General features: G+C 61.9%; 3 protein-coding genes across 3 annotated transcripts; 1 reads left to right on the top strand and 2 right to left on the bottom strand.

The window, feature by feature from the left end:
• Positions 1–1853: 1853 nt before the first annotated feature.
• On the bottom strand, positions 1854–8652 carry NAA10 (N-alpha-acetyltransferase 10, NatA catalytic subunit). The gene is made up of 8 exons (XM_084224095.1): positions 8520–8652; positions 8140–8238; positions 6787–6845; positions 6604–6649; positions 5180–5295; positions 4139–4183; positions 3951–4035; positions 1854–2217 (listed from the first exon to the last, which is right to left on the bottom strand). The coding sequence occupies exons 1-8, from the start codon at positions 8538–8540 to the stop codon at positions 1984–1986; spliced, it is 705 nt and encodes a 234-aa protein (XP_084080221.1). The 5' UTR covers positions 8541–8652; the 3' UTR covers positions 1854–1983.
• Positions 8653–9342: 690 nt separating this feature from the next.
• On the top strand, positions 9343–11768 carry LOC311164516 (uncharacterized protein; the record flags this gene model as incomplete). The annotated part of the gene is made up of 3 exons (XM_084224006.1): positions 9343–9902; positions 10103–10894; positions 11741–11768. The coding sequence occupies 3 exons, from the start codon at positions 9343–9345 to the stop codon at positions 11766–11768; spliced, it is 1380 nt and encodes a 459-aa protein (XP_084080132.1).
• A 289-nt stretch (positions 11769–12057) lies between these two features.
• On the bottom strand, positions 12058–23868 carry HSD17B10 (hydroxysteroid 17-beta dehydrogenase 10). Its single transcript, XM_084224112.1, has 6 exons — positions 23760–23868; positions 23498–23662; positions 19950–20114; positions 16919–17047; positions 16096–16204; positions 12058–12380 (listed from the first exon to the last, which is right to left on the bottom strand). The coding sequence occupies exons 1-6, from the start codon at positions 23781–23783 to the stop codon at positions 12190–12192; spliced, it is 783 nt and encodes a 260-aa protein (XP_084080238.1). The 5' UTR covers positions 23784–23868; the 3' UTR covers positions 12058–12189.
• Positions 23869–24257: the final 389 nt, after the last annotated feature.

The raw sequence follows: 24257 nt of genomic DNA on the forward strand, positions 1-24257 counted from the left end.
GCCCCCCAAACCTTTCATGACCCCCTTCCCCCTCTGGGGATTCCCAATTTCCATCACCCTGGGGGGGTGAGGGGGGGGGATCCCCCTAAATCCCTCCCCCACACCCACCCACCCACCACACACACAAAAGGGGGAGAAACACAACCATTTCCTGACCATTTTTGTACATTTTGGGTTAAAAAAACTTGTAAAATTTTCTTTTTATATCTAAAAATATATTATAATAAAGAGAAAGTTTTAACAGATTCACAGAGATTTCTCCTGAACCCCGAGGGAGTTTGGGGAGGATTTTTACTCCCTTGGGTCATTCCCCATCCTCACCTGCTGCTGGGCTGGGGGGGAGGGACCCCCAAAATGTCGGGGATCCCCACGAGTGCCCCCCCAGCACCACAAAGAGGGGGAGACACCCAGATCGAGCCACCCCCACCCCAACGGAACCGGTTCCCCCCTTCAGACACCCCCGGTACCCCCAAAACCCCTCCCAGTGCAAGACCCCGCCTTAGACCCCGCCCCACCCCCTCCTCCGGTGCCGGTTCCTCCCAATACACGTGACCTCACTCCCGTTACCGGTGCTCCACGACCCCCCCCCCTCAATTCCCGGTATCTCCCAGAACTTGCGGTGGAAGTCTCCCCTTCATCCCCGCCGGTCCCGGTGCTCTCCCGCGTTTCCATCCTGTTCCCGGTGCCTCCATCCCCCGGGCCCGGTTCCCCCCTCATTTCCAGCCCGTTCCTGCTACCTCAGCCTCGCTCCGGACCCAATCCCGGCCCCGTTCCCGGTCCCAGTCCCGTTCCTGGCCCCGGTCCCGATCCCGTTCCTGGACCTGTTCCCGCTGTCCCAGCCTTGCTCCAGTCCCGATCCCAATCCTGTTCCTGGCCCCGGTCCCGATCCCAAATCCCGGCCCCATTCTCGTTCCCGATCCCGTTCCTGGCCCCGTTCCCGCTGTCCCGGCCTCGTTCCGGTCCCGATCCCAGTCCCGATGATCCCGGTCCAGTTCCCGGTCCCACTGTCCCACCCTCGCTCCAGTCCCGGTCCCGGTGCCTCACCGTCGCTCCGGTCCCGATGGTCCCAGTCCAGTTCCTGGTCCTGCTGCCCCACCCTTGCTCCAGTCCCGATCCCGGTTCAGTTCCCGGTCCCGATCCCGGTCTCCCACCCTCGCTCCGGTCCCGATCCCGTTCCTGGCCCCGTTCCCGCTGTCCAAACCTCGCTCCGGTCCCGTTCCCGCTGTCCCAACCTTGCTCCTGTCCCGATCCCAGTCCCGATGATCCCGGTCCAGTTCCCGGTCCCGCTGCCCCATCCTCGCTCCTGTCCCGGTCCCGTTCCCGCTGTCCCAACCTCGCTCCGGTCCCGGTTCCGCTGCCCCACCCTCGCTTTGGTCCAGTTCCCGTTCCTGGCCCCGTTGCCGCTGTCCCAACCTCGCTCCGGTCCCGTTGCCGCTGTCCCACCCTCGCTCCGGTCCCGATCCCGTTCCTGGTCCCGTTCCCGCTGTCCCACCCTCGCTCCGGTCCCATTCCCGCTGTCCCACCCTCGCTCCGGTCCCGATCCCGATCCCGTTCCTGGCCCCGTTCCCGCTGTCCCAACCTCGCTCCGGTCCCGTTCCCGCTGTCCCACCCTCGCTCCGGTCCCGGTCCCGGTTCTGTTCCCGTTCCCCTCCCGCCCCACCAGCGCCGCCTGCTCCTCCCCTCCCTCCCGCTAGGGGGCGCCACAACCGCGCGTCTCCACCAATCAGCGAGCAGCTCCTCGTGCCGGCCGCGCCCCACCAATCAGCAAGCGCCACACCCGCATAGACCACGCCCCCTTAGAGACACACCACCCCCCAAAAAAGGGGGGGCACAGACAGAGACAGAGCCGAGCCTGGAGTCTGAGGGGCTTTACTGCCCCCCACCAGCACCAAGGGGATCCCCGGGGGGCTCCCAGGGGGTTTTGGGGGCTCCCCGAGTTTTTGGGGGGGCTCCCGGGGGTCCCGAAGATTTTGGGGGGGGTCCCTAGGAGGCGGAGTCGGAGGCCTCGGAGCTGTCCTTGACGTCGGTGCTCTCGGTGGTCTCGCTGACCTCGCTCAGGTCTTTGCTGTCGCCCCCCCCGTCCTCGTGATGTTGGGGGGCGCCCGTGGGGGGATTCGTGGGGGTCCCCCCAGAACCGCAGACCCCATCCCCACCTCGGGGGGGTTCGCTGGGGGCCGGGGGTCGGCCCCGCTCCTTTTGCTCCACCTGTTTCCTCAGCTGGGGGAGGGGAGGCAGAGAGGGGGGTTACCCCTGGGGGGGGGGATCCTGAATGACCCCCCAGGAGGGGTTTTTGGGGGGTCCCAGGGGGAATGGAGAGGGTTTTTGGGGTTCCCAGCGTGATAGAAACCCCCCCAGGAGAGTTTTTGGGGTCCCTGGAAGCACCCCAGGAGGGTTTTTGGGGTTCCCAGCGTGATAGAAACCCCCCCAGGAGAGTTTTTGGGGTCCCTGGAAGCCCCCTAGGACAGTTTTTGGGGGTCTCAGGATGGAGGGATCACCCCAGGAGGGGTTTTGGGGGGGTCCCAGGGTGGGTAGAAGTCCCCCCAGGAGGTTTTTGGGGGTCTCAGGTTGGGATTGAAGCCCCCCAGGAGGATTTTTGGGGTTTCTGGGGGGGATGGAGAGGGTTTTTGGGGTTCTCAGGGTGGAGAAGATCCCCCCAGGAGGGTTTTTGGGGGTCTCAGGATGGGGGGGATCCCCTCAGGAGAGTTTTTGGGGTTCCTGGGTAGGATGGAGAAGGTTTTTGGGGTTCCCAAGGTGATGGAACCCCCCCCAGGAGGTTTTTGGGGGGTCCCAGGGTGGTTAGAAGCCCCCCAGCGGGGTTTTTGGGGTCCCTGGAAGCCCCTAGGATGGTTTTTGGGGGTCTCAGGATGGGGGGGATCCCCTCAGGAGGGTTTTTGGGGTTCCCAGGGGATACAGAGAAGGTTTTTGGGGTTCCCAGGGTGGAGAGGATCCCCCCAGGAGGATTTTTGGGGTCCCTGGAAGCCCCTTAGAAAGGTTTTTGGGGGTCCCACGATGTGGGGAATCCCCCCAGCAGGGTTTTGGGGGTCTCAGGATGTGGGGGATCCCTCCAGCAGAGTTTTTGGGGTTCCTGGGTAGGATGGAGAGGGTTTTTGGGGTTCCCAGGGTGGAGAGGATCCCCCCAGGAGAGTTTTTAGGGTCCCTGGAAGCCCCCAGGACGGTTTTTGGGGGTCTCAGGATGGGGGGGGGATCCCCTCAGGAGGATTTTTGGGGGGTCCCACGATGTGGGGGATCCCAGCAGAATTTTTGGGGTTCCTGGGGGGGATGGAGAGGGTTTTTGGGGTTCCCAGGGTGGAGAGCATTCCCCCAGGAGGCTATTTAGGGTTCTCAGGATGGGGGGGATCCCTCCAGGAGGATTTTTGGGGTCCCTGGAAGCACCCCAGGAGGGTTTTTGGGGTTCCCAGGCTGATGGAAGCCCCCCCAGGACGGTTTTTGGGGGTCCCACGATGTGGGGGATCCCTCCAACAGAGTTTTTGGGGTTCCTGGGGAGGATGGAGAGGTTTTTTGGGGGGTCCTAGGGGTGGGGAGGATCCCCCCAGGAGGATTTTTGGGGTCCCTGCAAGCCCCTTAGGAAGGTTTTTGGGGGTCCCAGGATGTGGGGGATCCCAGCAGAATTTTTGGGGTTCCTGGGTGTGATAGAGGAGGTTTTTGGGGGGTCCCAGGGGTGGGGGGGGATCCCCTCAGGAGGGTTTTTGGGGGGTCTCAGGATGTGAGGGATCCCAGCAGAGTTTTTGGGGTTCTTGGGTAGGATGAAGAGGATTTTTGGGGGGTCCCACGATGTGAGGGATCCCAGCAGAATTTTTGGGGTTCCTGGGTAGAATGGAGAGGATTTTTGGGGGGTCCCAGGGGTGGGGGATCCCATCAGAATTTTTGGGGTTCCTGGGGAGGATGAAGAGGATTTTTGGGAGGTCCCAGAAGTGGGGAGGGGGCTGCACCTCCTCTGCCATCTGGCTCAGGTCCCGTTTCATGGCGTAGGCGTCCTCGCCGTCCGCGTAGTACTTGGGCTCCACCTCGCTGATCCTGCCGGGGAATTTGGGGGTTCACAAAGGGGCTGGGGGGTCCCAAACCCCCCAAAATTCCTCCTCGAATCCCCCCCCAAACCCCCCAAAGCCCCCAGACTTACTGGAAGTTGAGAGTGTTGGAGTAGAGGTGCAGCGCTGCCCGGTTGCTGTCAAGGATAAACGGGGGTGGGAATTAAATTTGGGGATGCTCCTGGGGGGGATTTTGGGGTCCCCTGAGGGTTTGGGAAGGTTCCTTCAGGGGTTTTTGGGGTTCCTCAGGGAGTTTTGGGGTCCCCTGGGGTTTTTGGGGTCCCTCCGGGAGTTTTGGGGTCCCCTGGGGAGTTTTGGGGGGAGTCTTCTGGGGTTTTTTTGGGGTCCTCTGAAGAGTTTTGGGGGGCCCTGGGGAGTTTTGGGGTCCCTCAGGAAGTTTTGGGGTCCTTTAGGGAGTTTTTGGGGTCCTTTAGGGAGTTTTTTTAGGGGTCCCCTGGACGTTTTTGGTATCCCTCAGGGAGTTTTGGGGTCCCATGGGTGTTTTTAGGGATCCCCTAGGGGTTTTTGGGGTCCCTCAGGGAGTTTCTGGGGTCCTTTAGGGAGTTTTTGGGGGAACCCCTGGGGATTTTTGGAGTCCCCTGAGGAGTTTTGGGGTTCCTTGGGGAGTTTTGGGGATGCCCTGGAGGTTTTCTGGGGTCCCTTGGGGGTTTTTGGGGTCCCCCCGGTGTTTATGGCATCCCTCAGGGGTTTTTGGGGTCCCTCGGGGAGTTTTTGGGATCCCTCAGGGGTTTTTAGGGATCCCCTGGGGAGTTTTGGGGACCCTCGGGGGTTTTCGGGGATGCCCTGGGGGGTTTTGGGGTCCCTCAGGGGTTTTTGGGGTTCCTCTGGGAGTTTTTGGGTCCCCTGGAGGGTTTTGGGGATGCCCTGGGGAGTTCTGGGGACGCCCTGGGGAGTTTTGAGGGATCCCCTGGGGGTTTTTACAGATCCCCGGGGAGTTTTGGGGTCCTTCAGGGATTTTTTGGGTCCCCCGGGTGTTTTAGGAATCCTCTGGGGAGTTTTTGGGGTCCCCCCCGAGGTTTTTGGGGTCCCCCCGGGGTTTTTGGGGTCCCCCCGGGGTTTTTGAGGATCCCTCAGGGATTTCTGGGGTCCCCCCGGGGTTTTTGGGGTGTCACCTCTTGCGCACGTGCAGGGACACGTATTTGGCGTTGAAGTTCTCGATCATGGCCCGGCTGGCCTGGTCCATCAGCTTCTGCGCCAGCCCCAGGCGCCGGTGCGAGCGCTTCACCGCCTGGGAACCCCAAAAACGGCATGGGGGACCCCAAAAACGGCATGGGGGACCCCAAAAACGGCATGGGACACCCCAAAAATGGCGTGGGACACCCCCAAAATGGGCTGGGACACCCCGAAAACACCCAGGGGACCCCAAATCCCTCAAGAATCACCCCCCAAACCCCTCCAGGACCCCCCCAAACCTCTCCAGGATCCCCCCAAACCCACCCCAAACCCCCCCAAATCCACCCCAGAGCCCCCCAAACCCCTCCAGGACCCCCCCAAATCCATCCCAGAGCCCCTCAGACTCCTCCAGGAGCCCCCCAAACCCCTCCAGGAGCCCCCCAGAATCCCCCAACCCAGTCCAGAGCCCCCCCAAACCCCTCCAGGTCCCCTGAAACCCACCCCAGAGCCCCCCAAAATGCTCCAGGACCCCTCCAGGACCCCCCCAAACCCGGCCCAGAGCCCCCCAAACCCTCCAGGACCCCTCCAGGACCCCCCAAACCCGGCCCAGAGCTCCCCGATCCCCTCCAGGACCCCCCCCAAACCTTCCAGGACCCCCCCAGAATCCCTGAAACCCAGTCCAGGCTCCCCCCAAACCCTGCAGGTCCCCCCAAACCCATCCCAGAACCCCCCAAACCCCTCCAGGACCCCCCCAAATCCACCCCAGACCCCCCCAAACCCCTCCAGGAGCCCCCCAAACCCCTCCAGGAGCCCCCCAAATCCACCCCAGACCCCCCCAAACCCCTCCAGGAGCCCCCCAGAGCCCCCCAAACCCCTCCAGGTCCTCTGAAACCCACCCCAAAGCCCCCCAAACCCCTCCAGGACCCCCCCAAATCCACCCCAGACCCCCCCCAAACCCCTCCAGGACCCCCCCAAACCCACCCCAAAGGCCCCCAAACCCCTCCAGGACCCCCCCAAACCACTCCAGGACCCCCCCAAACCCACCCCAGAGCCCCCCAAACCCCTCCAGGACCCCCCCAAACCCCTCCAGGACCCCCCCAAACCCACCCCAAAGGCCCCCAAACCCCTCCAAGACCCCCCCAAACCCCTCCAGGACCCCCCCAAACCCTTCCAGGACCCCCCCAAACCCCTCCAGGACCCCCCCAAACCCTTCCAGGACCCCCCCAAATCCACCCCAGAGCCCCCCAAACCCCTCCAGGACCCCCCCAAATCCACCCCAGAGCCCCCCAAACCCCTCCAGGACCCCCCAAAACCCCCCCCAAACCCCTCCAGGACCCCCCCAAACCCCTCCAGGACCCCCCCAAACCCTTCCAGGACCCCCCCAAACCCCTCCAGGACCCCCCCAAACCCCCAGCCCCCTCACCAGGGAGGTGATGTGACCGTGGGGGACGTCATCGGGGTCTTCCTCCCTGCAGGAGCACGGGGGGGGGGGGGTCAGGGGGGTGAGACCCCCCCCAAATCCCCACGGGGACCCCCCCAAAGGGCAGGAAGGGGAGGGGAGGGGAGGGGAGGGGAGGGGAGGGGAGGGGAGGGGTCCCAGACTCACATCTTGGCCAGGACGTAACCAACGATCTTCCCGTTCTCATCCTCGGCGATGTAAGAGAGCTGGGACAGGGGAGAGAGACAGGTGAGACTGGGACAGGTGAGACAGGGGAGACTGGGACAGGTGAGATGGGACAGGTGAGACTGGGACAGGTGAGACAGGTGAGACTGGGACAGGTGAGACAGGTGAGACAGGGACAGGTGAGACTGGGGAGGGACAGGTGAGACTGGGACAGGTGAGACTGGGACAGGTGAGACAGGGGAGGGACAGGTGAGAGTGAGACAGGTGAGACAAGGGAGACATGGACAGGTGAGAGAGACAGGGGAGACTGGGGAGAGACAGGTGAGGGACAGGGGAGGGACAGGTGAGACTGGGACAGGTGAGACTGGGACAGGTGAGACTGGGGGGACAGGGGAGGGACAGGTGAGACTGGGGGGACAGGTGAGGGACAGGGGAGACAGGGGAGGGACAGGGACAGGTGAGGGACAAGTGAGACAGGTGAGACAGGTGAGACAGGGACAGGTGAGACAGGGGAGGGACAGGTGAGGGACAGGTGAGGGGGGACAGGTGAGACAGGGGAGGGACAGGGGAGATGGGACAGGTGAGACAGGGGAGGGACAGGTGAGGGACAGGTGAGGGGGGACAGGTGGGACAGGGGAGGGACAGGTGAGGGACAGGTGAGGGGGGACAGGTGAGACAGGGGAGGGACAGGTGAGACAGGGGAGGGACAGGTGAGATGGGACAGGTGAGACCAAGACAGGTGAGATGGGACAGGTGAGAGGAGACAGGGGAGGGACAGGTGAGACAGGTGAGAGGGACAGGTGAGAGACAGGGGAGGGAGAGGGGAGAGGGACAGGTGAGACTGGGACAGGTGAGGGTGGGACAGGTGACATGGGACAGGTGAGACAGGGGAGGGACAGGGGAGGGACAGGTGATACTGGGACAGGTGAGACAGGTGAGACAGGTGAGGGACAGGGGAGGGACAGGTGAGAGACAGGTGAGGGGGACAGGTGAGGGACAGGTGAGAGGGACAGGGACAGGTGAGGGACAGGTGAGAGACAGGTGATACTGGGACAGGTGAGGGTGAGACAGGTGAGACTGGGACAGATGAGAGTGGACAGGTGAGGGACAGGTGAGATGGGACAGATGAGAGTGGGACAGGTGAGACAGGGACAGGTGAGATGGGACAGGTGAGAGTGGAAGGGCTCCAGGGGGGTCCTGGGGTGAAATTCCGCTCCCCAGCTGTGCCCAGGAGGGCTCCAGGTGTGTCCGCCGGGCCCGAGGGGCTCCGGGGGGTTCAATCCCGGTGTCCCGGTGCACCGGAGGGGGGGGGATGGGGGGGATCCGGGGCCACACCTGAGGCCAGGAGAGGCCGTGGTAGAAGTAGTATTTCATCTGGTAGTTCTCGGGCAGGCAGAGCAGGTTGCAGTGCTGCATGTTCATCAGGTCCTCGGGCTGCCGGGAGGAACCGGAGAAGCGGGGGAGTCACCCCGGTACCGGCCCCGGTGCTCCGCGACACCGGGAGGGGCCCTCAGAGCCTCCTCCAAGCACGGGATCCACCGCAGAGCCCCGCAACGGCACCGAGACCCGGTACCGCCCCTCAGAGCCCGGCACCGCTCCCCAGATCCCGGTGTTCCCCCTCACGCCTCCCGCCACGGCCCGGTATCACCGGCAGATCGCTCCCCGGTGCCCGGCTGTTCCTGGCCGAGCCTCCCTGCCCCTCGCGGGCCGCCCACCCGCGCGTTCCGGATGTTCATGGCTGCGGTTTCCCGTTCCCGGTCGCGTTTCTCGCTCCCGGTTTCGCTCCCGGTCCCGGCGCCGGTCCCGGTCTCCTCACGAGCTGCTTCCGCCGGAAGTTCCTCTCCGACCAATCAGCGCCGAGCCCGCCCACCCGTCATCCCGCCGTATTGACAGGCGGCTCATCCAATCAGCGAGCGGGGAGAGGCGCCAAGCCCCGCCTCCGCTGCCCTCTTTGCGCTCAGCCAATCAGCGGCGAGTCCCGCGCGTGCCCCGGCGTGGGCGGGGTTTTTTCCCCCACCCCCTCCCATAGACCAATCACGTCTGGCTGCGCTGTTGATTGACAGCGGCATGACCCAATGGGAAGAGACGGGAGGCGGGGCTCGGAGGCCGCGTGGGCGAACACGCTTTATTGCCGTGGGGGAGGGGCTGGGGGAACTCGAGGGGGTCCCCAAAATCCGGGGGGAGGGGGGGGCTCGGGATGGGACCCCCCCCAAACCTGAGCGGGGCTTCGCTGAATCCCTGAGCGTCCTCATGGCCACAGCCGCGGGGTTTGTCCCCAAATCCCCCACGGGTGTCCCCACTCGGGGGGAGGGGGGCTGTGTCCACTCATGGGGCTGTGTCCACTCTGGGGGGCTGTGTCCACTCATGGGGTTGTGTCCACTCTGGGGGGCTGTGTCCACTCATGGGGTTGTGTCCACTCAGGAGGGGCTGTGTCCACTCAGGAGGGGCTGTGTCCACTCAGATGGAGCTGTGTCCACTCAGGACAGGCTGTGTCCACTCTGGGGGGCTGTGTCCACTCAGGAGTGTTTGTGTCCACTCATGGAGCAGTGTCCATTCACGGGGTTGTGTCCACTCATGGAATTGTGTCCACTCACGGGGCTGTGTCCACTCAGGACACTCAGGACAGTCAGGACACGCTGTCCCCCCCACACTCTGCCCCCCATCCTCACCCCATCCCGCAGCGTCCCCTGCCATCCTCCCCTCCCTGTCACCCCTCCCTCACACCCCCAAATTTCGGGACTCCCCCAGTTTTGGGTCTCCCCCAAATTTCTGCTCTACCCCACTTTCAGGACTCCCCCAGTTGCGGCTCTCCCCAATTTCGCTCTCCCCAATTTCGAATTTCCACCCAATTTCGGGGCTCCCAAATTTCATCTCCCCCAAATTCCATCTCCCCCAATTTCAGCTCCCCCAATTTCAGCTCCCCCAATTTCGTCTCTCCCCAATTTCACTTCTCCCCACTTTCAGGTCTCCCCCAAATTTCGGTTCTCCCCAATTTCAGCTGTCCCCAGTTTCAGCTCTCCCCCAAATTCCAGCTCTCCCCACTTTCAGCTCTCCCCAATTTTGGGTTTCCCCCCGATTTCGGCTCTCCCTGATTTCAGGTCTCCCAAATTTCAGCTCCCCCAATTTCGTCTCCCCCCAATTTCGGGGCTCCCCCGATTTCGGGGCTCCCAAATTCCGGCTCTCCCCCAATTCTGGCTCTCCCCCAGATTTCGGCTCTCCCCACTTTCAGGGCTCCCCCCAAATTTCAGCTCCCCCAGTTTCGGCTCTCCCCCCAGTTTTGGCTCTCCCCCAATTCCAGCTCTCCCCAAATTTCAGCTCCCCCAAATTCCGACTCTCCCCCCAATTCCTGCTCTCCCCCGATTTTGGGGTTCCCAAATTCCAGCTCTCCCCCAATTTCAGCTCCCCCAAATTTCGGGGTCTGCCCCAGTTTTGTCTCTCCCCCAAATTTCGGCTCTTCCCAGTTTCAGCTCTCCCCCCAATTTCAGCTCTCCCCAATTTCGGCTCTCCCAAATTTCAGGTCTCCCCCAAATTTCGGCTGTCCCCAATTTCGGGGCTCCCCCGATTTCAGGTCTCCCCCAGTTTCGGCTCTCCCAAATTCCAGCTCTCCCCAATTTCGAGTTTCCCCCCGATTTCAGGGCTCCCAAATTCCATCTCCCCCAATTTCAGCTCCCCCAATTTCGTCTCTCCCCAATTTCACTTCTCCCCACTTTCAGGTCTCCCCCAAATTTCGGTTCTCCCCAATTTCAGCTCTCCCCAGTTTCAGCTCTCCCCCAATTTCAGCTCCCCCAATTTCGTCTCCCCAAATTTCAACTCCCCCAAATTCCGGCTCTCCCCCAAATTCCGGCTCTCCCAAATTCCGGCTCTCCCCCCAATTTCGGGGCTCCCCCGATTTCGGGGCTCCCAAATTCTGGCTCTCCCCCAAATTTCGGCTCTCCCCCCAATTTTGGCTCTCCCCCAATTTCAGCTCCCCCAAATTCCGGCTCTCCCCCGATTTTGGGGCTCCCAAATTCCGGCTCCCCCAAATTCCATCTCCCCCAATTTCAGCTCCCCCAATTTCGTCTCTCCCCATTTCACTTCTCCCCACTTTCAGGTCTCCCCCAAATTCCGACTCTCCCCCAAATTTCGGCTCTCCCCCAATTTCAGCTCTCCCCAAATTTCGTCTCCCCCAAATTTCGACTCTCCCCCAAATTTCATCTCCCCCACTTTCAGCTCTCCCCAATTCCAGCTCGCCCAATTCCAGCTCCCCCAATTTCAGCTCTCCCCAATTCCAGCTCTCCCCACTTTCAGCTCTCCCCAATTTTGGGTTTCCCCCCGATTTCGGCTCTCCCCAATTTCAGGTCTCCCAAATTTCAGCTCCGCCAATTTCGTCTCCCCCAAATTCCGGCTCCCCCCAATTCCGGCTCCCCCCAATTCCGGCTCTCCCCAATTTCAGCTCTCCCCAGTTTCAGGTCTCCCCCAAATTTCAGCTCTCCCCAATTTCAGCTCTCCCAAATTTCAGCACTCCCCAAATTTCAGCTCCCCCAAATTTTGTCTCCCCCCAATTCCGGCTCTCCCCCAATTTCGGGGCTCCCAAATTCCGGCTCTCTCCCCACTTTCAGCTCTCCCCACTTTCGGGGCTCAGCTCTCCCCAGTTTCAACTCTCCCCAGTTTTGGCTCCCCCAAATTTCAGCTCCCCCCCAAATTTCGGCTCTCCCCAATTTTGGCTCTCCCCAATTTCAGCTCTCCTCAATTTCAGGTCTCCCCCACTTTCAGGGCTCCCCCAAATTTCGGCTCTCCCCAATTTCGAGTTTCCCCCCAATTTTGGGGCTCCCAAATTTCAGCTCCCCCCAATTCCAGCTCTCCCCAATTTCAGCTCTCCCCACTTTCAGGTCTCCCCCAAATTTCGGTTCTCCCCAATTTCAGCTCTCCCCCAAATTTCGGCTCTCCCCACTTTCAGGTCTCCCCCAAATTTCAGCTCTCCCTAATTTCAGCTCTCCCAAATTTCGTCTCTCCCCAATTTCAAGTCTCTCCCCCAATTTCAGCTCTCCCCAATTTCGGCTCCCCCAAATTTCTGCTCTCCCCAATTTCGGGTTTCCCACCAATTTCGGCTCTCCCCAATTTCAGCTCTCCCCAATTCCAGCTCTCCCCAGTTTCAGCCCTCCCAAATTTCGGTTCCCCCAAATTCCAGCTCTCCCCACTTTCAGCTCTCCCCAGTTTTGGGTTTCCCCCCGATTTCGGCTCTCCCCAATTTCAGCTCTCCCCAATTTCAGCTCCCCCAGTTTCGTCTCCCCCAAATTCCGGCTCCCCCCTGATTTTGGGGCTCCCAAATTCCGGCTCTCCCCCGATTTCGGCTCTCCCAAATTTCGCTTCTCTCCCCCAAATTCCATCTCCCCCATCTCCCCCCTCTCAGGGCTGCATCCTCAGCGCCCCGTCCAGCCTCACCACCTCCCCGTTGACCATGGGGTTCTCGGCCAGCGCCTGCACCAGGTGCGCGAACTCGGCCGGGTCCCCGAGGCGCGGCGGGAACGGCACCTGCTGGCCCAGGAAGCGCCGAACCTTCTCGGGCAGCCCGGCCAGCAGCGGCGTGTGGAACAGCCCTGGGAAAAGGGGAAAAAATGGGATTTTATCCATGGGGAAGGGGGGGAAAGGATGGGGTTTTATTTTGGTTTTTTATTTTAATTTTTTAGGGGTTTATGGTGGTGAAATGGTTGTGAAAATAGGGATGTGGTTAGTGAAGAATGTCAAAAACTTGGGGTTTTTTTAAATTTTCATGGTAGTAAAATGGTTGTGAAAATAGGAATAGAATTAGAGGAATGTGAAGAAGGCCAATCACTTGGTTTTTTAAATTTTAAAAAATTTATAGTGGTATAATGGTTGTAAAAATAGGAATAGAATTAGAGTGAAGAATGCCAAAAATTTGATTTTTTAAAAATTTTAAATAGTCTAATTGTGATAAAATGCCTGTTTTATCCGTGGGGAGTGGGGGATGGGGAAAGGGATGGTGCGGGAAAATGCAGATTTTTTATTTTGATTTTTTATTTTAATTTTTTAGGGGTTTATGGTGGTGAAATGGTTGTGAAAATAGGGATGTGGTTAGTGAAGAATGTCAAAAACTTGGGGTTTTTTTAAATTTTCATGGTAGTAAAATGGTTGTGAAAATAGGAATAGAATTAGAGGAATGTGAAGAAGGCCAATCACTTGGTTTTTTAAATTTTAAAAAATTTATAGTGGTATAATGGTTGTAAAAATAGGAATAGAATTAGAGTGAAGAATGCCAAAAACTTGATTTTTTAAAAATTTTAAATAGTCTAATTGTGATAAAATGCCTGTTTTATCCGTGGGGAGTGGGGGATGGGGAAAGGGATGGTGCGGGAAAATGCAGATTTTTTATTTTGATTTTTTATTTTAATTTTTTAGGGGTTTATGGTGGTGAAATGGTTGTGAAAATAGGGATGTGGTTAGAGTGAAGAACGTGAATAACTTGATTTTTTTAAAATTTGTCATAGTAGTAAAATGGTTGTAAAAATAGGAATAGAATTAGAGTGTAAAATAGGAATAGAATTAGGTTGTAAAAATAGGAATAGAATTAGAGTGAAGAATGCCAAAAACTTGGGTTTTTAAATATTAAAAATTTTATAGTAGTAAAATTGTTGTAAAAATAGGAATATATTTAGAGTGATGTGAAGAACGCCAATCTCTTGGTTTTTAAATTTTAAAAAATTTATAGTGGTAAAATGGTTGTAAAAATAGGGATATAATTAAAGTGAAGAACGCCAAAAACTTGATTTTTTAAAAAATTTTAAATAGTCTAATTGTGATAAAATGCCTATTTTATCCCTGGGGTTTGGGGAAATATTCAAATGGATAGTAGGGAAAAACACCTATTTTTATTTAAATATTTTTTTTAATTTAATAGTAATAAAATGGTTGTAAAAATAGGAATAGAATTAGTGAAGAACGCCAAAACTTGGGGTTTTAAATTTCAAAATTTTCATAGTAGTAAAGTGGTTGTAAAAATAGGAATAGAATTAGAGTGAAGAACACAAAGAACTTGGTTTTTTAAATTTCAAAAAATCCTTTGGTAGTAAAATGGTTGTAAAAATAGGAATAGAATTAGAGTAATGTGAAAAATGCCAATCACTTGTTTGTAAAATTTTAAATAAATAGTGATATAATGTTTGTAAAAATAGGAATAGAATTGGAGTGAAGAATGTCAAAAACTTGGTTTCTTTTAAATTTTAAATAGTTTAATAGTGATAAAATGCCTATTTTATCCGTGGGGAGTGGGGGAATGGGGAAAGGGGTAGAGGGGGGAAAGGATGGAGGTTGATTTTGTTTTTTTATTTTAATTTTTTAGGGGTTATGGTGGTGAAATGGTTGTGAAAATAGGGATGGGATTAGTGAACCTCAGGTGTCCCCAGGTGTGCCTACCTGTCCCTGTGTGTCCCCGTGTGTCCCAGGTGTCCCCGTGTGTCCCAGGTGTCCCTCCCTGTCCCCGTGTGTTCCCACCTGTCCCCGGTGCCATGCCTGGTGCGATGGTGACCACGCGGATGCCCAGCGGTGCCAGGTGTCCCTCCCTGTCCCTGTGTGTCCCCAGCTGTCCCAGCTGTCCCTGTGTGTCCCAGCTGTCCCCAGCTGTCCCTCCCTGTCCCCGTGTGTCCCAGGTGTCCCCAGCTGTCCCCAGCTGTCCCCAGCTGTCCCCCATGCCGTACCTGGTGCGATGGTGACCACGCGGATGCCCAGCGGTGCCAGGTGTCCCCGTGTGTCCCAGGTGTCCCCAGGTGTCCCTCCCTCCCCCCAGCTGTCCCCACCTGTCCCCACCTGTCCCGTGTGTCCGTACCTGGTGCGATGGTGACCACGCGGATGCCCAGCAGTGCCAGGTGTCCCTCCCTGTCCCCGTGTGTCCCAGCTGTCCCTCCCTGTCCCCATGTGTCCCCAGGTGTGTCCATACCTGGTGCGATGGTGACCACGCGGATGCCCAGGTGTCCCTGTGTGTCCCTCCCTGTCCCCGTGTGTCCCCAGCTGTCCCCATGTGTCCCCAGCTGTCCCCACCTGTCCCCAGGTGTCCCCATGCCGTACCTGGGGCGATGGTGACCACGCGGATGCCCAGCGGTGCCAGCTGTCCCCAGCTGTCCCTCCCTGTCCCCACGTGTCCTCAGGTGTGTCCGTACCTGGCGCGATGGTGACCACACGGATGCCCAGCGGGGCCAGGTGTCCCTCCCTGTCCCTGTGTGTCCCCACCTGTCCCCACCTGTCCCCAGGTGTGTCCGTACCTGGTGCGATGGTGACCACGCGGATGCCCAGCGGTGCCAGGTGTCCCTCCCTGTCCCTGTGTGTCCCCATGTGTCCCCAGCTGTCCCTCCCTCCCCCCAGGTGTCCCAGCTGTCCCCAGGTGTCCCCCATGCCGTACCTGGTGCGATGGTGACCACGCGGATGCCCAGCGGCGCCAGCTGTCCCTCCCTGTCCCCATGTGTCCCCAGCTGTCCCTCCCTGTCCCCATGTGTCCCCAGCTGTCCCTCCCTGTCCCTGTGTGTCCCCAGCTGTCCCCAGGTGTCCCAGGTGTGTCCGTACCTGGTGCGATCGTGACCACGTGGATGCCCAGCAGTGCCAGCTGTCCCTCCCTCCCCCCACCTGTCCCCACCTGTCCCCAGGTGTCCCCATGCCGTACCTGGGGCGATGGTGACCACGCAGATGCCCAGCGGCGCCAGGTGTCCCTCCCTGTCCCCGTGTGTCCCCAGCTGTCCCAGCTGACCCTCCCTGTCCCCATGTGTCCCAGGTGTCCCCAGCTGTCCCTCCCTGTCCCCACCTGTCCCGTGTGTCCATACCTGGTGCGATGGTGACCACGCGGATGGCCAGCGGCGCCAGGTGTCCCAGGTGTCCCCAGCTGTCCCTCCCTGTCCCTGTGTGTCCCAGCTGTCCCCACCTGTCCCCACCTGTCCCATGTGTCCGTACCTGGTGCGATGGTGACCACGCGGATGCCCAGTGGCGCCAGGTGTCCCCAGCTGTCCCTCCCTGTCCCCATGTGTCCCCATGTGTCCCCGTGTGTCCCCACCTGTCCCCAGGTGTGTCCGTACCTGGTGCGATGGTGACCACGCGGATGCCCAGCGGTGCCAGGTGTCCCTCCCTGTCCCTGTGTGTCCCCATGTGTCCCCAGCTGTCCCTCCCTCCCCCCAGGTGTCCCAGCTGTCACCAGGTGTCCCCGTGCCGTACCTGGTGCGATGGTGACCACGCGGATGCCCAGCTGTCCCCAGCTGTCCCTCCCTGTCCCCACGTGTCCCCAGCTGTCCCCAGGTGTCCCAGGTGTGTCCGTACCTGGCGCGATGGTGACCACGCGGATGCCCAGCGGTGCCAGGTCGCGGGCGATGGGCAGGGTCATGCCCACGATGCCGCCCTTGGAGGCCGAGTAGGCGGCCTGGCCCACCTGGGGGGAGGGGCGGTGATGGCAGAGACCTGTCTGTCACCTTTGTCACCCATCAGTCAGCTGTGTCACCCGTCAGTCACCTGTGTCACCTGACAGTCATCTGTGTCATCCGTCAGTCACCTGTCAGTCACCTGTGTCACCTGTCAATCACCTGTGTCATCCATATCACCTGTGTCACCTGTGCCACCTGTGTCACCCATCAGTCAGCTGTGTCACCTGTCAGTCACCTGTCAATCACCTGCATCCCAGTCCCCCCCAGTCCCCCCCAGTCCATCCCAGTTCCTCCCAGTTTGATTCCAGTCCCCCCCAAATCCCCTCCCAGTCCCTCCCAGTCCCCCCCAGTCCCCCTCAGCCCCCCCAGTCCCTCCCAGTGACCCCCAGTCCATCCCAAATCCCCTCCCAGTCCCTCCCAAATCCCTCCCAGTCCATCCCAGTCCCCTCCCAGTCCCTCCCAAATCCCCTCCCAGTCTATCCCAGTCCATCCCAGTCCCTCCCAGTGCCTCCCAGTCCATCCCAGCTCCCCCCCAGTCCCTCCCAAATCCCCTCCCAGTCCCCTCCCAGTCCATCCCAGTTCCCCCCAGTCCATCACAGTCCCCTCCCAGTCCCTCCCAGTCCCCCCCAGTTTCCCCCCCATCCTCCCCCCACCCATTTACACCGTGATGCCCCCATCACCGCGGGGGCGCCGCGGTGTTTCCGGAAGGTTCTGTGCCCCACCTGTCCCTCGAAGGCGGCCACGCTGGCCGTGTTCACCACCAGGCCGCGGTGGCCGTCGGCGTCCGGCGCGTTCCGGCTCATCAGCTGCGCGCTCAGGCGCGTGACGTTGAAGGTGCCCACCAGGTTCACCTGGGGGGAAGGGAAATTGGGGAGGGGGCTCAGGGTCACCTGGGGGGGCAGGAGATGTGGGGAGGGGGCTGCTGGACACCACCAGGTTCACCTGGGGGGGCACAGGAATTGGGGAGGAGGCTCCTGGTGCCCACCAGGTTCACCTGGGGGGGCAGGGATTTGGGGAGGGGGCTCTGGGGTCACCTGGGGGGGCAGGGGATGTGGGGAGGGGGCTCCAGGTTCACATGGGGGGGCACAGGAATTGGGGAGGGGGCTGCTGGACACCACCAGGTTCACCTGGGGGGGCAGGAGGTTTTGGGGAGGGGGCTCCAGGTTCACCTGAGTAGGGAGGAGGATTTGGGGAGGGGGCTCTGGGTTCAACTGGGGGGGCACAGGATTTGGGGAGGGGGCTCCAGGGTGACCTGGGAGGGCACAGGATTTGGGGAGGGGGCTCCAGATTCACCTGGGAGGGGAGGAGGATTTGGGGAGGGGGCTCCAGGTTCACCTGGGGTGGCAAGGATTTGGGGAAGGGGCTCAGGGTGCCCACCAGGTTCACCTGGGAGGGCACAGGAATTGGGGAGGGGGCTGCTGGACACCACCAGGTTCACCTGGGGGGGGCACAGGATTTGGGGAGGGGGCTCCAGGGTCACCTGGGGGGGAGGAGGATTAGGGGAGGGGGCTCCAGGTTCACCTGGGGGTTAGGAGGATTTGGGGAGGGGGCTGCTGGACACCACCAGGTTCACCTGGGGGGGCAGAGGATTTGGGGAGGGGGCTCCAGGTTCACCTGAGGGGCAGGAGGATTTGGGGAGGGGGCTCCGGGGGCCAGCAGAGCCCCCTGGGAGCCACAGAGCACCGGGGGTGGGGGTGGGGTGGGGGCGCCCTGAGGTGCCACAGCCAGGGATCAATGACCAGGGGATCCACGCCACTGACCAGGTCATCCCCCACTGACCAGGTCATGCTCCCATTGAGGTCATCCCCTCACTGACCACGTCATCCACCAACTGACCAGGTCATCCACCCCACTGACCAGGTGATCCACCCCACTGACCAGGTGATTTACTCACTGACCAGGTCATGCTCCCATTGACCGGGTCATCCACACCACTGACCAGGTCATCCCCTCACAGACCTCATCATCCACGCCACTGACCACAACATCCACACCACTGACCAGCTCATCCAATCACTGACCAGGTGATCTACTCACTGACCAGGTCATCCCCCCACTGACCAGCTCATCCCTTCACTGACCACATCATCCACACCACTGACCACATCACCCATGCCACTGACCAGGTCATGTTCCCATTGAGGTCATCCACCCACTGACCAGCTCATCCCTTCACTGACCACAACATCCACACCACTGACCACAACATCCACACCACTGACCAGGTCATCCCCTCACTGACCACCTCATCCACACCACTGACCAGGTCATCCACGCCACTGACCAGGTCATGTTCCCATTGAGGTCATCCACCCACTGACCAGCTCATCCCTTCACTGACCAGCTCATCCCTGCCACTGACCAGCTCACCTCCCCCCTGCCCCCAGCCCCCCAACCCATTAGGGACCCCACCCCACCCTGAGCCCCCCACTGACGTTGATGACCCTCTGAAAGTCGTCCTGCCCCCAGCCCCCCTGCCCCCAGCCCCCCACCCCGCAGGACCCCCAGCCCCCAGCCCCACTGATGTTGATGACCCTCTGGAAGTCGTCCAGCCCCCCACCCCGCAGAGACCCCAGGCCCCTCCCCACCCCACAAGGACCCCCGGACCCCCACCCTGAGCCCCCACTGACATTGATGACCCTCTGGAAGTCATCCAGTCCCCTCCCCACCCCACAGGACCCCCAGCCCCCAGCCCCACTGACGCTGATGACCCTCTGGAAGTCATCCAGCCTCCTCCCCACCCACAGGACCCCCTCCCCACCCCATAGGACCCCCAGACCCCCACCCTGAGCCCCCCACTGACATTGATGACCCTCTGGAAGTCATCCAGCCTCCTCCCCACCCCACAGAGACCCCCAGACCCCCACCCTGAGCCCCCCACTGACGTTGATGACCCTCTGGAAGTCGTCCAGCCCCCTCCCCACCCCACAGGACCCCCAGCCCCCAGCCCCACTGACATTGATGACCCTCTGGAAGTCATCCTGCCCCCAGCCCCCCACCCCCCAGGGACCCCAGACCCCCAGCCCAGCCCCACTGACGTTGATGACCCTCTGGAAGTCGTCCAGCCCCCTCCCCACCCACAGGACCCCCTCCCCACCCCATAGGACCCCCAGACCCCCACCCTGAGCCCCCCACTGACGTTGATGACCCTCTGGAAGTTGTCCAGCCCCCTCCCCACCCCACAGGACCCCCACCCTGAGCCCCCAGCCCCACTGACGTTGATGACCCTCTGGAAGTCATCCTGCCCCCACCCCAGCCCCAGAGGGACCCCCAGCCCCCCACCCTGAGCCCCCAGCCCCACTGACATTGATGACCCTCTGGAAGTCATCCAGCCCCCTCCCCACCCCACAGGGACCCCCAGCCCCCAGCCCCCAGCCCCACAGGACCTCCAGCCCCCCCTGAGCCCCCAGCCCCACTGACGCTGATGACCCTCTGGAAGTCGTCCTGCCCCCCTCAGCCCCCCAGCCCCCTCCCCACCCCCCAGGGACCCCCACCCCACAGGGACCCCAGCCCCACTGACGTTGATGACCCTCTGGAAGTCGTCCAGCCCCCTCCCCACCCCACAGGACCCCCAGCCCACCCTGAGCCCCCAGCCCCACTGACGTTGATGACCCTCTGGAAGTCATCCAGCCCCCTCCCCACCCCACAGGACCCCCACCCTGAGCCCCCAGCCCCACTGACGTTGATGACCCTCTGGAAGTCGTCCAGCCCCCTCCCCACCCCACAGGACCCCCACCCTGAGCCCCCACTGACGTTGATGACCCTCTGGAAGTCGTCCAGCTCGTGCACTTTGTCCTTCTTGCTGTTGTAGGTCTTGACGGCGATGCCGATGCCGGCGCAGTTCACGGCCAGGTCCAGGCGGCCAAACTTCTTCTGGGCCACGCCCAGCGCCGCGCCCACCTGCTCAGGTGAGGTCACCTGGGGGTGTCACCGAGGGGGGTGTCACCATTGGGGTCACCCTGGGACCTGTCACCATGTGGGGACACCGCTGGGGTCACCCTGGGACCTGTCACCATGTGGGGACACCCTGGGACGTGGCTGGTGGGGACAAGGGGGTCCCAAATGGAGGGGGTGGCCCAGGTAGCCCCCACCTGCTCAGGTGAGGTCACCTGGGGGTGTCACCAAGGGGGTGTCACCATTGGGGTCACCCTGGGACCTATCACCACGTGGGGACACTCTGGGATGTGGCTGGTGGGGACAAGGGGGTCCCAAATGGAGAGGGTGGCCCAGGTAGCCCCCACCTGCTCAGGTGAGGTCACCTGGGGATGTCACCACGGTGCGGATGTCACCAAGGGGGGTGTCACCATTGGGGGTGTCACCATTGGGGTCACCCTGGGACCTGTCACCACGTGGGGACACTCTGGGATGTGGCTGGTGGGGCCAAGGTGGTCCCAAATGGAGGGGGTGGCCAAGGGAGCCCCCACCTGCTCAGGTGAGGTCACCTGGGGATGTCACCAAGGGGGTGTCACCATTGGGGTCACCCTGGGACCTGTCACCACGTGGGGACACTCTTGGATGTGGCTGGTGGGGCCAAGGTGGTCCCAAATGGAGGGGGTGGCCCAGGGAGCCCCCACCTGCTCAGGTGAGGTCACCTGGGGGTGTCACCACCACGGTGGGGATGTCACCAAGGGGGGTGTCACCATTGGGGGTGTCACCATTGGGGGTGTCACCATTGGGGTCACCCTGGCATGTGTCACCACGTGAGGACACCGCTGGGACGTGGCTGGTGGGGCCAAGGTGGTCCCAAATGGAGGGGGTGGCCCAGGCAGCCCCCACCTGCTCAGGTGAGGTCACCTGGGGGTGTCACCAAGGGGGTGTCACCATTGGGGTCACCCTGGCATGTGTCACCACATGGGGTCACCCTGGGATGTGGCTGGTGGGGTCAAGGTGGGGTGGCAGCAGTGGGGCCAAGGTGGTCCCAAATCAAGGGGGTGGCCAAGGGAGCCCCCACCTGCTCAGGTGAGGTCACCTGGGGGTGTCACCATTGGGGTCACCCTGGCATGTGTCACCACATGGGGACACCGCTGGGGTCACCCTGGGACATGGCTGGGGTCAAGGTGGGGTGGCAGCAGTGGGGTCAAGGTGGTCCCAAATCAAGGGCGTGGCCAAGGGAACCCTCACCTGCTCAGGTGAGGTCACCTGGGGGTGTCACCATGGTGGGGATGTCACCAAGGTGGGGGTGTCACCATTGGGGTCACCCTGGGACCTGTCACCACGTGGGGACACTCTTGGATGTGGCTGGTGGGGCCAAGGTGGTCCCAAATGGAGGGGGTGGCCCAGGGAGCCCCCACCTGCTCAGGTGAGGTCACCTGGGGGTGTCACCAAGGGGGTGTCACCATTGGGGTCACCCTGGGACGTGTCACCACGTGGGGACACCCTGGGACATGGCTGGGGTCAAGGTGGGGTGGCAGCAGTGGGGTCAAGGTGGTCTCAAATCAGGGGGGTGGCCAAGGGAGCCCCCACCTGCTCAGGTGAGGTCACCTGGGGGTGTCACCACGGTGGGGGTGTCACCATTGGGGTCACCCTGGGCCGTGGCCCCGGTGGGATGTCACCGGTGAGGTGACAATTTGGGGTCATGGTGGTCCCAAATCAAGGGGGTGGCCAAGGGAGCCCCCACCTGCTCAGGTGAGGTCACCTGAGGACAGCGGGGCTGTGCTGGGGGTGGCTGTCACCAGAGGGGACAAGGACAAGGTGAGATGTCACCAGCAAGGTCAAGGTGACCTTGACTCCTCGGTCAAGGTCGCGCTGGCCCCAGTTTGAGGACGGGGGGGGGATGTCACCAGCGGGGTCAAGGTGTCCCCACGCCCTCGGCCAAGGTCACCTGTGGGGTCACGGGGGCTCCACGTCAAGGTGGGATGTCACCTGAGAGGTCAAAGGTCACCAGCGGGGTCAAGGTGTCACCGCACTCAGGGCTAATGTCACCGGCGGGGGGAGGGGGGGGGGGAAGGATGTCACCAAAGGGGGGGTGACAGTGTCCCTGTGTCGGGGGGGTGTGTCACCAACGTGGGGGGGTCACAGTGGCCACCTGTGGATGTCACCAGCGGGGAGGGGTGACAGTGTCCCTGTGTTGGGGGGGGTGTCACCAATGCGGGGGGGGTCACAGTGGCCACGTGTGGATGTCACCAAGGGGGGGGTGACAGTGTCCCTGTGTCGGGGGGTGTGTCACCAATGCGGGGGGGGTCACAGTGGCCACGTGTGGATGTCACCAAGGGGGGGGGGGGGTGACAGTGTCCCCGTGTCGGGGGGCCATGTCACCAGCAGGGGGGTCATGGTGGCCACATGTGGATGTCACCAAGGGGGGGGTGACAGTGTCTCTGTGTTGGGGGGGCTGTCACCAAGGGGGGGGGTGACAGTGTCCCTGTGTTGGGGGGGATGTCACCAAGGAGGAGGTCATGATGGCCACGTGTGGATGTCACCAAGGGGGGGGGTGACAGTGTCCCTGTGTCGGGGGGGGGGGGGTGAATGTCACTGGCAGGGGGGTCACAGTGGCCACTTGTGGATGTCACCGAGGAGGGGGTCACGGTGGCCACGTGTGGATGTCACCAACGGGGGGGGGGGGGGGGGGGTGACAGTGTCCCTGTGTCAGGGAGGGGATGTCACCAAGGAGGAGGTCATGGTGGCCACGTGTCGGGGGGGATGTCCCCATGTCGGGGGAGATGTCCCCGTGTCGGGGGGGTGTCCCCATGTCGGGGAGGGTGTCTCCGTGTCAGGGGGGATGTCCCCGTGATGGGGGGGTGTCCCCGTGTCGGGGGGGGGGGTGTCCCCGTGTCGGGGGTGAGGTGTCCCCGTGTCGGGGGGATGTCCCCAGCGCGGGTGTCCCCGTGTCGGGGGTGAGGTGTCCCCGTGTCGGGGGGGTGTCCCCATGTCGGGGGGGTGTCCCCGTGTCGAGGGGGTGTCCCCGTGTCGAGGGGGTGTCCCCGTGTCGGGGGGTTGTCCCCGTGTTGGGGGGGATGTCCCCGTGTCGGGAGGGTGTCCCCGTGTCGGGGGGGGGGGGGATGTCCCCGGCAGTCCCGTGTCGGGGGAGATGTCCCCGGCGCGGGTGTCCCCGTGTCGGGGGGGTATCCTCGTGTCGGGGGGACGTCCCCGGCGGCGGTGTCCCCATGTCCGGTGTGATGTCCCCGTGTCGGGGCTGATGTCCCCATGTCCGGTGTGATGTCCCCGTGTCCGGTGTGATGTCCCCATGTCCGGTGTGATGTCCCCATGTCCGGTGTGATGTCCCCATGTCCGGTGTGATGTCCCCACCACGCTGTTGGCACAGAAGCCCCCCGGCCCCCCCGGCCCCCCCGGTCCCCGGTGCTCACGTCGGCGGCGGCGAAGGCGCAGCTCTCGCCCAGCTCCCGGGCCAGCTCGGCGCCGCCGGACGCGGGCAGGTCCAGCAGCACCACCCGCGCCCCGCGCTCCAGCAGCCGCTCCACCGTGGCCCGGCCCAGCCCGGAGCCGCCGCCGGTCACCAGCGCCACCGAGCCCTGCGGGAGGAGCGGGGACACCGAGGGGTCAGCGGGGATGGGGGAGATCCCCCCCCAAAATATCCGCGGGGGATGCGCGGGGTGGGGGTCCCGGTACCTGCACGCTGCGGATCGCCGCCATCGCCTACCGGGACCAATGGGAACGGGGGGAGGCACCGGAGGGGGAGGGGAGGAGGGGGAGGGACCGGAAAGGACGGGGGAGGGAGAGGGGTGGGAACGGGGAGGGATGGAGGAGGGACCGGGAGGGACCGGGAGGGACCGGGGGGGACACCGGGGAGGGACCGGGGGGACACTGGGGAGGGACCGGGGAGGGGTCTGGGGGACACCGGGGGGAGGGAACAGGGGAGGGATCGGGGGAGGGACCTGGGGGACACCGGGGAGGGACCGGGGGGACACCGGGGGGAGGGACCGAGGGTGGGACCGGGGGAGGGACCTGGGGGGACACCGGGGGGACACCGAGGAGGGACCGGGGGAGGGACCGGGGAAGGACCTGGGGGGACACAGGGGAGGGACCGGGGGGACACCGCGGGGAGGGACCGAGGGTGGAACCGGGGGAGGGACCGGGGAAGAACCCGGGGAGGAACCCGGGGAGGGA

This window comes from Fringilla coelebs (assembly GCF_963513975.1).
Source record: "Fringilla coelebs genome assembly, chromosome: 33".
Classification (NCBI taxonomy): domain Eukaryota; kingdom Metazoa; phylum Chordata; class Aves; order Passeriformes; family Fringillidae; genus Fringilla; species Fringilla coelebs.